Source organism: Pituophis catenifer, unplaced genomic scaffold (genome assembly GCF_029215685.1).
Source record: "Pituophis catenifer annectens isolate HBS135680 unplaced genomic scaffold, rPitCat1.0.hap2 SCAF_6, whole genome shotgun sequence".
NCBI classification, from domain to species: domain Eukaryota; kingdom Metazoa; phylum Chordata; class Lepidosauria; order Squamata; family Colubridae; genus Pituophis; species Pituophis catenifer.
Genome location: NW_027256886.1, coordinates 35481691 through 35495767, shown reverse-complemented (window position 1 = coordinate 35495767; position 14077 = coordinate 35481691). Strand labels below are relative to the sequence as shown.

Below are 14077 nucleotides of genomic sequence, written 5' to 3'. Positions count from 1 at the left end.
GCCCTCTCAAGCTTGTCAGGATCACAAAATTAGTACATGCCATAGATATCTAAATAAACTTCAAGCCTGGTGCCATGTTACTAAGCCTTATTATCATGAGAGAAAACTAAAATGAATTGGACGGAGCATCCACATCCCTACCTCCTATTTTTTTAAAGAATCTTACTATCTGTGAGCAATCATTTGCCTTGGCCACTCCGAAGCAATGCAAGAGACTCCTGTCCCAAAGTTGCTTTTTCAAGAGGCAACTGGACTTTCTGGTAACCAAGAAAGTCTAGTTGCCTCTTGAAAAAAGCACCTTTGGGACAACCATGACCTGGATGACTGAAGAATCCCAATAGACAAGAGACTCCTGTGCTCAGTGAACTGACAAAGCACCCTTTTTCACCCAGGAGAAGCAATCCTTAGATCCATTTGCACCACTTAAAGGTACCAGCTGGTGTCACTCACCTCACAAGATATCCTAAGGCAGGGGTGAGCAGGGGTGGGCAAAGCCAGCTTGGCTGTCTCAGGAATTCTGGGAGTTGAAGTCCACAGGTTGTAAAAGAGCCACATTTGCCCATCCCTGTCCTAAGGAAATCATCCAGATTTAAGGAAAGATCACATGCCCCCAGAAAGGCAGTAAAAAAATCAGACAGAGTGCCAAGCTTGCATCCAGCCTCTTGGAAGTACATCCCAAAAGGACAGTGCCAGGAACCAGTAAAGCAGTGTAAAAAGCTTAAAACAACCCTTCCCATTTGAGAAAGTCAAGCCCCTAATAAAGCAAAGAAAAGCAAAGTACCAGCAAAGAAAAACAAATCTGGAGAAGCTCAGGCTACAGAAAGTATGGGCATACTGCCAAGAACCATTAGTTGTAACAAGGCTTAACCACAGAGGCAGTTTCTGAAAACACTTAAGCAGGGAAATAAAGATAAAGATTAGGCTAGAAACAACACAGAGGCACACCAGAATGTCTCCTTCCTGCCTTCCTGACAGGATTGACTCTGTAAGGTGGGAAAAACAAAAGGCTGTTTCTTCCAACAGCTGGTTCGCTGAACTGCTCAGAAAGTTAGCTAATGGTTCTCCTGAACCAGTGCATACCGGCTGAATCCCATCACTGAGTTTACTTACCCCACTTCGTAAGAAAAAGTGCCAGTGCAATGTAAATTTTCGAGAGGAGGATGATGAAAAGGAGATTCACTACTGAGCCTGTCAAGCTAGCAATACGAGAAGCCTAGGGGGAAAAAAGGAGTTAAAAATGCAAATGAAGTCCAATATCAAAACCAGACCAAAAGGGATAGAGACATAGAGGTCCCTTACCGAAGATACAAGTAGGAAGTTCCCAGACCTGGATACAATTACAGCAATGATGGCCCGGTAAAGGATTACAGAAATCAGGAATATTATTACCACAGCAATCTGTAAACAGGTAAAGAAGAATTAGTAATGTGCTTTTGTTGTCTCGCTATTGCAAATAATTAGTCAGCCTGGCTGTAGAATTAAGTTGTCCCAATCTATATTCCTCATATGTGATGAACTCTGATTCCCGTTACCCACGGCTAATAAAATATGGTGTGGTAGATGGAGGAATACTGGGTTGGTGAAGGCTAGACTTGAATTTGGAACAGAAAATGCTGATCTTCCTTAATATCCATACATATTTCCTCTAAATAAGCAATTCCTCTGTCTATGTAGACCCAAGATGTGAACACATATTAAGCCATAACATATTTATATTTAGCTTAGTGTCATAGCAAGTACACTTGTTATGGCTTGCATTATATCCAAATCAAGCCGTAGTTTATTCAACTATGGTTAACATAGCTTGGCATTATGTATCAATAGTTTATGGCTTGTTACTTACATTCTCTAAGCCAAGGCTAATTTTAACTATGGATTTTTAGATAAACCAAAGTGGTTGGATTCACAAATAACTTTATGCTTTAAACCATGTTTGTACCTTTGCTTAGCCCAAACCAGTCTAGTCATATTTTAGTATTGCATTATGGATAATTGGATGAAGATGAAGAAACCTAAACAATTTTGCTAAATACTGGAAAAGTGAAATTGTTCACTTGTCCATATATTTTCTTAACTATAATTAATTGAAATTATTAATAGGAAATTGGAAATCTGTAAATAACAGTTGGTAAATAACAGTTTCTAACAGAGGAAATATTCCAGACTAAATATAGCCAAATAGGTTTCTATCACTTCAATACAATCAAAGCTTGATGAATACTCTAGGATGTCATTTAGAAGAATGTGAGTTGAATTATTCCATTTCCTTCAATGCTCCTATAAAATGCATGAAAAATCAAGGGGGGCGTGTTAGACTCTTAGCACTTGTTCTCCCATCATGCCTCAGATATTCCCTTTGACTATAATAGTTCAAAAGAATAGGGACATCTGCTAGACATTTAAGGTTTATATTAATCCTTTTACATGATTTTTCAGATAAAGGTTGAGCCCACAAGCTGCAGAGGTGCCTTGCCTGAAAGAAGATTGCTTTGCAAAATAAATTATGATTCAATTGGCATAGCAGAAGAAAGAGATCATGTCTCAAGATTTAGTTCACTTGGGGTTTCCAAACTCCCTCACCATAATGATGATGACCATTGATCCAGTGATGATTCTGTTGAATCGAGTCCGCTTTGGGAAATAGGGCTCTTCTTCTCCAGTAATTGGGTTTATAGTTGTCATGGGAGCCAAAGCAGCAAACTGGGGTCGTGGACGTTCCTATCAAAGAAGGAACATGAATATTGTAACATATGCCAGTTTGGATTCTGAGTTATATAAGAAGCCCTCTAAATTCAATACCTCAATGTCCTCAAAATCTGAACAGTCCCAGCGGTATGTCAGGGTAGCATTCATTCGTTTCCAGTACTCAAGAAATGTGACTGCCCACAGAGACATGAAGATGCTGAAGAAAACAGTGCCACCATGGTCAAAAAGACGGCCAGCCTGGAGGAAAAAGAGAGAGATTACTGTTATTCATGTAGCAAGATACCCAGATAGGGAAGAGAAGTGAGTCAAGTGAGCAAAGCTCTTGAATGCAGGGTCTGGACTTCCACATTATTTCAACACATTGTTTTAACCAAAAGCTTGCTGAATAGCTGTGTCCAACACACCAAGTAATTAAACCTGTTATTCAACGCTTACACAGTATGCCAAGTCACCTTGGTGACATGGGTGGCATAGAAATCTAATAATAAATACATAATTTAAGAAGTCCAAAACAAAGCAGAAGCATCATATTATGCCATAGTTGCTTGAATCTACTTAGTGTCTTGCTAACTACCACATACCTGTATTTCTTCAATTCTTTATTTCATACATACCCACTGCGGATGTGTTACAGAAATGGGCCTATAGCTGTTTGTAGTTTAGTCTCTAAAACTACAAGTAAGCTAAATTGCCTTTGCAACAAAAATAGGTTACAAATTGCAAATATTGCAATATATGCATATATTAAAATTGCTAAATGGATGGAACCTATATCATATTGCTTTGGAAGAGATAGCTAAAAGCATAAACTTTACAAACTATAAACTATAAACTTTACAAATAAACTACAAATGACCAATCATTCAAAGAAGGGAGACTGAGAAAAAAAGGAAAAAAAAAACCCACAAGAGTGTAGATTAACTTAATTTCAAGCAATATATTAGAAAGGAACTAACTGAGGAAAGGCTGTTTAAACAACCTCACATTAACAACGTTCTTGTGAGTTCTCAATGAGAAGGTGAAGAGGAAAAGACATACAGGTTTGTTTACGGAGTGGCTATGCAACTTTATGTGTAAAGACTGTATCTCTGCTTGAATAAAATAGTGGGATTACTGGTCTCACTTAGAAACAGAAGAGCAGCAAGGATGAATACAAAAATGACAGGTGAATTAGTTTAGTAAGTATGGCAGAGTTCTGACTGAAAGTTAAATACACGACAGTGATAAAATTATGGGGATTGCAATGTGGTTTGATCCCAGAGAAGGTTCTGCGGACCAGATTTTTGTTCTTCAGCAAGTCAATGAGAAGTATGTAAAGTTGATTATAAACCTGTTGATTTAGATAAAGCATCTGAAAAAATTGTAACATTATAACCTCACCTGAAACATGGGGCAGACACTAGATAGATTCCAATAAGGGCAGACTTTGCAAATTGGGCACATCTTGTATTTGTCACCACTGGAACAGATCTCCTGTCTAGTTCAGAAGGAAAGAAAAGTGTGAGAAAAAAAAAATTGCTATGGACCCAGATTCCTTCTTCCACATCTTTGCTATTGGTTTTAGAATATAATAGAATAACAGAGTTGGAAGGGACCTTGGAGGTCTTCTAGTCCAACCTCCTGCTTAGGCAGGAAACCCTACACCACTTCAGACAAATGGTTATCTAATATCTTCTTAAAAACTTCCAGTGTTGGAGCATTTACAATTTCTGGAGGCAAGTTGTTCCACTGATTAATTGTTTTAACTGTCAGGAAATTTCTCCTTAGTTCTAAGTTGCTTCTCTCCTTGATTAGTTTCAACCCGTTACTTCTTGTTCTATCCTCAGATGCTATGGAGAATAGTTTGGCTCCCTCTTCTTTGTGGCAACCCCTGAGATACCGGAACACTGCTATCATGTCACCCCTAGTCCTTCTTTTCATAAGACTAGACATATCCAGTTCCAGCAAACGTTCTTTATATGTTTTATCCTCAAGTCCCCTAATCATCTTTGTTACTTTTCTCTGCACTCTTTCTAGAGTCTCGACATCTTTTTTATATCGTGGTGACCAAAATTGGATGCAGTATTCCAAGTGTGGCCTTACCAAAGCATTATAAAGTTGTATTAATACTTCACGTGATCTTGATTCTATCCCTCTGTTTATGCAGCCTAGAACTGTGTTGGCTTTTTTGGCAGCTACAGCACACTGTCAGTTCATATTTACGTGATTGTCCACTAGGACTCCAAGATCCCTCTCACAGTCACCACTATTGAGCAAGGTACCACAAATACTGTACCTGTACATTTTGTTTTTCTTGCCTAAGTGTAGAACCTTACTTTTTTCACCATTGAATTTCATTTTGTTAGATAGGGCCCAATGTTCAAGTCTGTCAAGATCCTTCTGTATCTTAATCCTATCTTCCGGAGTGTTGGCTATTCCTGCTAGCTTGGTGTTGTCTGCAAATTTGATGAGTTCCCCATCTATTCCCTCGTCCAAATCATCGATGAAGATGTTGAAGAGTACTGAGCCTAAAACAGAGCCCTGGGATAGCCCATGGCATACCTCCCTCCATGTAGATGCAGTTCCATTGAGGACTATATGTTGAGTGCAGTTGGTCAGCCAGTTATGAATCCATATGGTGGTGATGCTGTCTAACCCACATTTTTCTATTTTATCAAGTAGTAGGTTATGGTCTACTTTGTCAAATGCCTTACTGAAGTCCAAGTAAATTATATTGACAGCATTCCTCTGGTCTACCAGTTTTGTCACTTTGTCAAAGAATGCAGTAAGATTAGTCTGTCATGATCTGTTTTTGACAAACCTTGCTGTGTTTCATTTTTGCTTGCTGTGTTTCATTTTTTTTTATTTATTTATTTATATGCCGCCCTTCTCCGGAGACTCAGGGTGGCTTACAATGCATTAAGCAATAGCTTTCATACTTTTGTATATTTATACAAAGTCATCTTATTGCCCCCACAAACTGGGTCCTCAATTTACCTACCTTAGAAAGGATGGAAGGCTGAGTCAACCTTGAGCCTGGGGAGATTCGAACATGCAGTAATTGCAGGCAGCTGGATATTAATAACAGGCTATTAGTCTGCTGCGCCACCAGGCTCTTTATTTATTTTACGCTTTGGGTTTGTTTTTGTTTTTTTGGTTTTTTTTAGTAATTCTGTAACTCTAATCTGCTACTGAAAATTTTTGGGGTGGAAGATCAGGATAAAAATGTTAAAAATCTATAGATCTGTCATTTACATATTGAGGAACATTTTTTAATTTTTTTTTTATAAATTTAAGCAAAGGGTGACTCAGTCATGCTCAGTGGTGGGAGTCAAATAATTTAACAACCAGTTCTCTGCCCTAACGATTTCTTCCAACAACCAGTTCTGCTCAGAAAATTAACAACCGGTTCTCCCAAAGTGGTGCAAACTGGCTGAATCCCACCACTGGTCATGCTGGTTGTCAGTCATACTGGTTGATGAAAAAGGCTTTTATATAAGTTGTCTTCTTGCTAAAAACAGAATAAAAGAGGAAGAGAAAAGATAGTTTGCCACTTACGTTGGAATGTCATGAAACATCATAAAAATGCCAATTATGAAGACTAGTGTCCCCACTATAGCTGCTGGAAGAAGCCATGCTGTGTAGAAACCTAAACAAAAGGAAGAAAGGCAACAGCATTTTCATACTCAGTAGCACATGCTGCCCTACCTCCTGTGATTGAGAACTATCAGCCTGCTGTCCAGAAAATCTAAGTCCAGTTTGTGATATTTTGCAAACAGAATTCAAAAACAGAATAACAGATAACAGGATGTTACAAGTTGGGGGCTAGTTGTTAATAGTAAATCAGTGGACAGGTTTCTGACAACCAGATTGGTTCCTAGCACCAAATAGAACAAATGCATCATATGAGAAAGAAATAGCACCATAGTGAATGGGTGGCAAATAAATTTAACAAACAAACAAATATATAGTATCAGTTAGGTTTTTGCCGTGTTATAATCTCCTCCTTGAAACCTATTCAATCTTAAGAAACAGGTCAGAAAATATTCCTTGGGGTATGACTGATTAATTGCTATCACTGAGTTATGCCCTCAGAAGCAGGAGTTCTCTTGAAAGCCATAAAGCAGCAATTGAAGGATCAAATTTGGATTTCTGGATCAAATTTCAAGCCAGGTATTTTGGGATCATCCAGAAAACAGCAAGTAATAGTAGCAAACTGGTCTGGGATCAATCTTCACTAAGGCTCCTTGTTTTTTCTTTATTTTTAAAACCACTTTAATGTCAGCAGATAAGTGGCACGATACCTATGACTGCAGATCTACACACAATCATTACCCTGTTTTTTTAAAAAAACAGTCATTATTGTGAAGTACGTATGCTTACCTTCTTGAATTCATAATGGTGCTGTGTTAAATGAGTTTAAAATATGAAAGTACAAATGCTTCAAAATGTTCATCGAAGCAAAACAGATTTTTTTATTGCTTGCATTTAGGATATTTTCCCATTTGCCCTAAACAGCATAAATATGCCAGGACAACATGTTTTGTCATATCCCTCCCCCAGTGTCATTCTTATTCTACCAATATTAAAGTAATAATTTTCCACATATCAAGATTATACCCATTATATTAGAAGCAAAGTGTAGTGACTAGTAAAGGATGGGATCAAAGTAATGCTTATTGGACATTTCAGATGATGTGGGTACACCATGTCTCCTCTTGGCAGACCACTTCTCTGTCGTCATTTTCTACCTAAACAACTGGTGACCTATCAAAATTGCACAATAGCACTTAGATGGCTCAGTAAGCAATACTGTAAGTGCTTCAAGTCTATGACCCTTATTGGTTTAGTGCAGGGGTCAGCAACCTGCGGCTCTGGAGCCGCATTTGGCTCTTTCATCCCTCTGCTGCAGCTCCCTGTTGCTGGTCGACTCTACAATTGATAGGGCTTTCAGTTAGGACAGGTAGAGGAAAAAGGACGCCGTGCTAGGAGGAGACCCTATGGTAGGGGAACCGGACTTCCGATCGGCAGATGAAAATAGACACCGTGTAGGAGGAGACTCTGTGGTGGGGAAACCAGACTTCTGGTTGGCTCCAGAATTGAATGGGGGCTTCTGGTGTGAGAAAATAGGAATTATTCCTGTAAAAGCATAACCTGAGTTACGCCATTTTGAAATCATGTTAAGGTTTTGTTTTACCTTGTATAACCTGATTATATAATTTAGCTGACATTTAAGAACATGAGAAAGGAAATGTGTAATTTCTGTGTTTTTTTTAGAGGATGTTTGTTTTGCAGGAAATATGTTCTTGGGTCAACTTGCCCTCATTAATTAAAGGAAGTACGCCATTGATGTTTTTGAGGGGTATTTCTGTTGGGAATTGGGGAATTTCCAGGGTGGAATTATGTACTGCATATGTTATATAAGATGTTATGTAAGATCTGAAACTGATTCCCAAGGTACTTTAGTGACGTGTATTCTGATATTCCTGAAGACTATAAAAACTCGTGTAAATTGTTTTATTTTCGTCTTTCTCTACTTTAGAGAGAGAGGCCCTTTGCAAAGAATAAACTTTGTTCCAGGATTATTTTGGTCTTTGTCTCTTTAAAACGATAATGGGATTTACCTGTCTACCACAATTGGCGCCCGAAGGGACTGAAAACATTCTGTCTGGAATGGAATTCCCTGATACGTGCGCACAAACACTGATTTCAGTGAGATGGGGTTATTTCCTTTCCAGCCGGAATTGCTTTTCTATGAACCTTGAGACGGAGACCTGAATGCCTGGACAGAGAGAGGAACGTTCCTGAAAACTTCGGTGCACCAGGAGTGAGTATATGTTTTCTTTTTGGTGGTTTGGGTTTGTGTATGTTTGTGTGTGTATGGCCTGTATGATTTGTGTATAATTAGTGTAATACAGGTTGGAGAAAGTATGGGGCCTTTACTAGGGAAAAGTGCTGCTGAGACTGAAATATCCTCCATCCCCCATATCTCCATTAGGGAAATTGTTAGTACAATAGTCAGAGGATTGGTTGAAAGTTTGTACAAAGGTATTAGATAAGGTGACTATGATTAATTATTGTAAGGAGGTTTGGTTGATGTTTGTGTTGATACAGCCTAATTATAGATGGAGTAAGTTTGGGGAGTCAGACCCATATTGGATCAATGCTTTGAAGAAAGTTTTGGTGAAAGAAGAAGTTGAAAGTTCAATTGTTATATATTGACCTCAGTTCCACGTTCAGTAGTTTAACCCCTCTTCCCCGAGAAGTTCTAGAGTTTTGTATGGGAAGGAAGAAGAAGAGGAAGGTTGGAATCCTTTAGCTTATGCTACATGCCCACCTCCCCCTCCTTCGTATAATGGAAGTTGTGGGTGAAATTGATATTGTTGCTGGGAGCAGAGAGGAAGAGACTTCAGCAGGGCAGTAATATAGGCAGCTGGAGAAGGAGTTGGGTGAATTGTCAGTAACTGTGAAACAGAATCCATCCACTTCTCCTCATGTTAAATGTTCACAAACTAAAGGAATGTTTCCTTTAAGAGGAATGCCGAATGGTATTGCGGCTTTTGTGAATGGGTCTTTGACATCTTCTGATCTGGAAGATTATAAAAGAAATATGCCGTCTTTATAGGCGGATCTGATCAAGTTGTCTGAGTCATTGGATTTATTCCTGAGAACCAATCTGTATACTTTTGCAGAGTTACAGTATATATATATATTGGGTTATTTGTTCTCCCCTGAGGAGAGGTCACAAATTCGAAAGGCAGCTATGGCTTTTTTGGGGATTAAACCCAAGTGGGGGCTGTTCAGCCCGTTGCTGCAGATGTTAAGTCTCCATTAGTTGATCCTGGTTGGAATAATAATAATTTAGCTGATCGGGAGCAAATGGAGGGAGTTAAGACAGCTGTACCTCAAGGAAGAAACTCTAATAAAAGTTTTTGAGGTGGAACAGTTGTGGGAAGAAACACCGTCTGTGTTTCTGGAAAATATTAAGGACAATTTGAATAAGCACACTGGTCTTTCTCCTGAAACGCCAGCTTATGAGTCCTTAATGAAAATGAAATTTGTGACGAAATCATGGCCAGACATACAGAAGCTACTACTAATATTGCTGCTCTGTTGAAAGAAGCTCAAAAGGTCTATGTGAATAGGGACGAGGCCAAGACTAGAAGGGAAAAAGAAGGAAAGAAATGATGAATGATGGTGTCTGTGTTGAAACAGACAGGAGAGGGAAAGGAGTTAGGTAGAAGAGGAAAAGGGTTTGTGAAACTTTGGTTGCAATGTGGCGACAGTGTCCTGGAATTGGGAGAGGATTACTCCAGTGGAAAAAAGTCTAGTGTTGGTGGATTGGAAAGCAAAAAGTGCTTTGTGTGTGTAAAGGAGAGGCATTTTGCTAGAATTTGTCCTGAGAAGAGGATGATTAGTGGGTCCAGAAGAGGAAGATCATGTGTTTCTAATAGATACGGGTGTGACTAGAACCTCTATTTGTAAATTGCCTAGAGGAGTGCATCCTACAGGTGTAACTATTAAGATAAGGGGTGTCAAGGGTATACTTTTTGATGTGCCATTGTTGAAGAATGTGAAATTGAGTTGTGGAAAGTGTATTATATGTTTGGATGTGATATTTGTTCTAGAAGTAGGTCTTAATCTGCTTGGGAGAGATGCATTGTCTCTTCTGGAATGTGAGCTTGGTATTCAGATCGTTCTTGTTCTTGGATGAGGCAGAAAACTCTGTAGGAATGTGGTAAGGAAGGTTTGTTGTTCTTCTTACCTGAGGTTGAATGTGAATATTTTGTCTTTGATTAATGTGATGTGATGGTGATATGTGTGTGCCGGCTAATTAAGTGACCTTCTTGGCTTAAGCCTGGAGCTGTGGAGGACAGGTGTGGTTAGGGCCCGAAATCAAGTTTTTGATTAAAAACCGCATTCTGAAGTTTTCCACTGCTTGAGGAATGGGCTACAAGATGTCAAGGATAAAAATGAAATGGGTATCTGAAGGGATGGAACCTTTCCAGGTTTTATTCCAGGTTTGCAAATGTTGTTAAATGGTATATGTGTGTGTAATGAGAGTTGTTTAGGCAATAGAGCTCATTGTCTTGTAAAAAAAATAATAATACTGAGAATGATAATAAAGTTCCCTGAAGTATTTATGCTGACTAGTTGGTAGGGAAAAGGCATGTGTGTGTTGGAATACACTAAAAGGTCTGATTGCAGAATAAATATGAGTGAGTGTGGTAAGCCCTTAAATGGGGGTGGTAAAGTGATCCTGATATTTGTGAATGCCTGTGCGTTGAACCACTGAGAAATCTTCTTTTGTATATTGAAATAGTGAGTGACAAGAGTTTGTTGTTGTAGTTGTTGTTATGTTGTAATAGCAAGTGTTTGAATGAGCAAGTGAGAGATGAGAGAGATCCTATGGAGAAGTAGGATTAGGTAGAGGTATTTGCGATGTTAATTAGAGACAGGAGTAGTATTTTTCTTCTCTATATTTCCCCCGTCTTTTTGTTCTGAACAAGAGAAGTAAGAAAGGGGGGAGGGAAGGTGCGGTTTGTTTTCCCTTTTACACATTTTTTTTTCCTTTGTTGAGTTTGTCTGAGAGAAAGGAGGGGCGAATGGGTGATTTGATCCTGCATTGTTTCTGACTGCATTGGCAGCTATGCAGATGTATTTCCTGTTCTGCTTTAGAGAAGTGACATTGAAAGTTTGAAAAGTTTTTGGGAGTAGAGATCCGGAGTACCTCTATTAGGTAATTTTCTTTTGCTTTTTGAAGTTTTTTATTACCCTCTTTTATGTTTTTGTGTCTGTGTATTTTGAATGATTTTGAATGCTGAGAAGGAGATTTTTAGATACTGGATAGTCTGGGGAATAGTTGACTATGTTATTTTAGCTTAGTGTTGTCTAGATAAGGGATGTTCCCTTGAGGGAAGAATTATTGGTAGAAGGTAAAGATGACTTTTGGTCTGGTTAGCTAGGAAGTTACTTGTAAGTTAGTCTGTATAGACTTGTGAATTTAGATTAAGCTTTGTATTTCTTTGAAGCTTGTGGAAATAGTTTAGCTAATTTTTGATAGAGGTGTGGTGTGATTCCTCTGAAGTGGGGAGAGTTGAGTATTTATTGAGACTTTATTGATTTATTGATAGTTAATTCTAAACTAAGTTGTTTGGAAGAAAGGTTAAAGAGTTGAAGAAAGTAATAATATAGTGTTACTCCAGTGTTATGTTTGCCTAGTTTAAGGAAAAATTTCCACTTGTCTGTAGTAATGGAAGATGGTATAGCCAAAGGAGTGTTGGTTCGCATGTGGACTGGGAACTAAAGGTGGTGCACAAATGCTAGGTTTTTTAAAATTGTCTCAAGAGAGTTTGGTTCTCTTGACCAATAGGAGAGAGAGATGGGAAATTGTGTGGTTATGAATAAATGAATTGAGACTGGATGAGATGCAGTTGTGAATGGAGACGCTATTGAGATATTGGAAGGTGGAAAGTTACCGTTTGAATGGTCAGTGCAGATATGTGAGGTTTTTGCTTTATTGTAAGCATTGCACATATTAATGAGGTAGGGAATATTTATGCTGATTTAAACTATGCTTATGGTATCTTACATACTTTTGGGATAATCTGGATTGAAAGGGAGTTGATATTTAGTAAAAGGAATTGCGATAGGTGGAACTTATCACAGCTGTTTTAAAGGCAGCTGGGGATCCTTCTAAACTTGATATTATATAAATAGTGGATGAAGGGGTGTGTAAGTGAATGGGAAATGGATTAATAAGAATGGAGTGCAAATTTTTACTAAAGTTGTGATGTGGAATGTGATTGAATGAGTGCATGAGGGAACCTATTGGGGAATGCAAGCACTTATTGATTTTATTAAATGTATATGCATATATGTGTCTAGGGGTGTGTATATAATAGTTATATAAATGGTATGGAAATGAATACATTGTGTATGTAAAAAAATATGTAGAGATTTGACCATTTGGCCTTTTCAGTGAATCTAAGTAGATTACATTGAAATGCTGGTGGTGTGACTATTGATATATGTAATCTTTGTGTAAAGATACAATAATCTTTGTGTAAAGATAGGTGCTCAGAAGATTGTTAAATTATATTGGAGTGAATAATACTCAAATATGTATTGGTTGATCTTATTGATAGTGATAGGGGTATACATTTCATTGTCCAAGGTGATGAAGCTTATGGAACAATTAGGAATTGATTGGCAATTACATTTATTGTTTATGTGCTAATCAGATAAGTAAATTTATGTTATAAAAATTAATGTTAGAGTTTCAATTACCTTGAATGAAGTGTTTGCCTTTAGCTCTATTAAGAATAGGAACTAGTCCTAGGAAAGATCTGGGAATATCTATGTATGAAATGATGTTTGGATTGTCATATGTGGGGAACGTTGGAATGCCTAGGATAGAATTGAAGGATGTTTTTTCTGAAAATATATATACAGGGACTGTCCCAGTGTTTTTCTCATTTAAGGTAAAAAGGACAGAATCCACCGCTTGATTTCCAAATCCATGAATATAAAAGTGGAGACTGGGTCCGATAAAAGCCATTACTGAGAAGAAGTTGCAGCTGGTGTGGAAAGGACCGTTCCAAGTTTTGCTGACTACTGAATCGGCTGTAAGGACTAAGGAACAAGGTTGGGTATGCTATTCCAGAGTCGAGAGACTGGTGGCTTTGCCTTATGGAAGGACAGTTGCTACGGAACCTGCAAACCCTTTTAAATTGACTTTTTAATGACAAACCTTAGACGATTGGGGACCAATGGATGGAAGAAGAGTTTTATGAAGAGATTTGTATTTGGCTAGGAGTGGTAATAATTCTTGTTGTGTTTTTGATTGTATTGAGGAAATATATTATTGATTGGTGTAAATCTATGTTTTGGTATCCAGTGGATGTAAGTTCTCCTTGATTGATTGACTGATTGATGTTGGGGGAGCTAGTTCACTAGGAATAATGGGGTTTTTTGTGGTAGTGTTTGTTATTCTACAGGTGTGGATAGGAATGGGGATTTTGGCTGTGTTGCCTAGTTATCCTATAACATGGTAGCAGCTATGTTTCCATACTGAATTCGAGCACCGTTATTCTTTTATAGAAACACCACTAACCCTAATAGACACCACTGAGGAAGCTGAGAAATGTATTAAGTCATCTTTTGAAGATGGTGTGTGCCAAGTGCAAACGTACATATGAGATAGTTCCTCAATACATTGGCCTTACAAATAGAATGGAATTTTTATATAAGCAATGCACTGAGCTATTTGGTAATTATATACCTTCATACAAGAAGTTTTGAATTTTGGAGGAAGGGTTACATTTTCTATGTCTAAGGATACAAGTTCCCTCCAAGTTAATGTTTTTATGTGGTAACATGGCATTGACCA

General features: G+C 38.2%; 1 protein-coding gene across 1 annotated transcript in view; it reads right to left on the bottom strand.

Annotated features, from left to right (window-relative positions):
- ANO7 (anoctamin 7) overlaps window positions 1-14077 on the bottom strand; it is a 47157-nt gene that overhangs the window by 17736 nt on the left and 15344 nt on the right. The window contains exons 9-14 of the mRNA XM_070945105.1: window positions 6244-6334; window positions 4087-4183; window positions 2800-2943; window positions 2581-2718; window positions 1300-1398; window positions 1111-1213 (exon numbers count right to left, since the gene is read on the bottom strand). Of these exons, the coding sequence (XP_070801206.1) occupies window positions 1111-1213; window positions 1300-1398; window positions 2581-2718; window positions 2800-2943; window positions 4087-4183; window positions 6244-6334 (672 nt within the window). The remainder of the gene's footprint in view (window positions 1-1110; window positions 1214-1299; window positions 1399-2580; window positions 2719-2799; window positions 2944-4086; window positions 4184-6243; window positions 6335-14077) is intronic.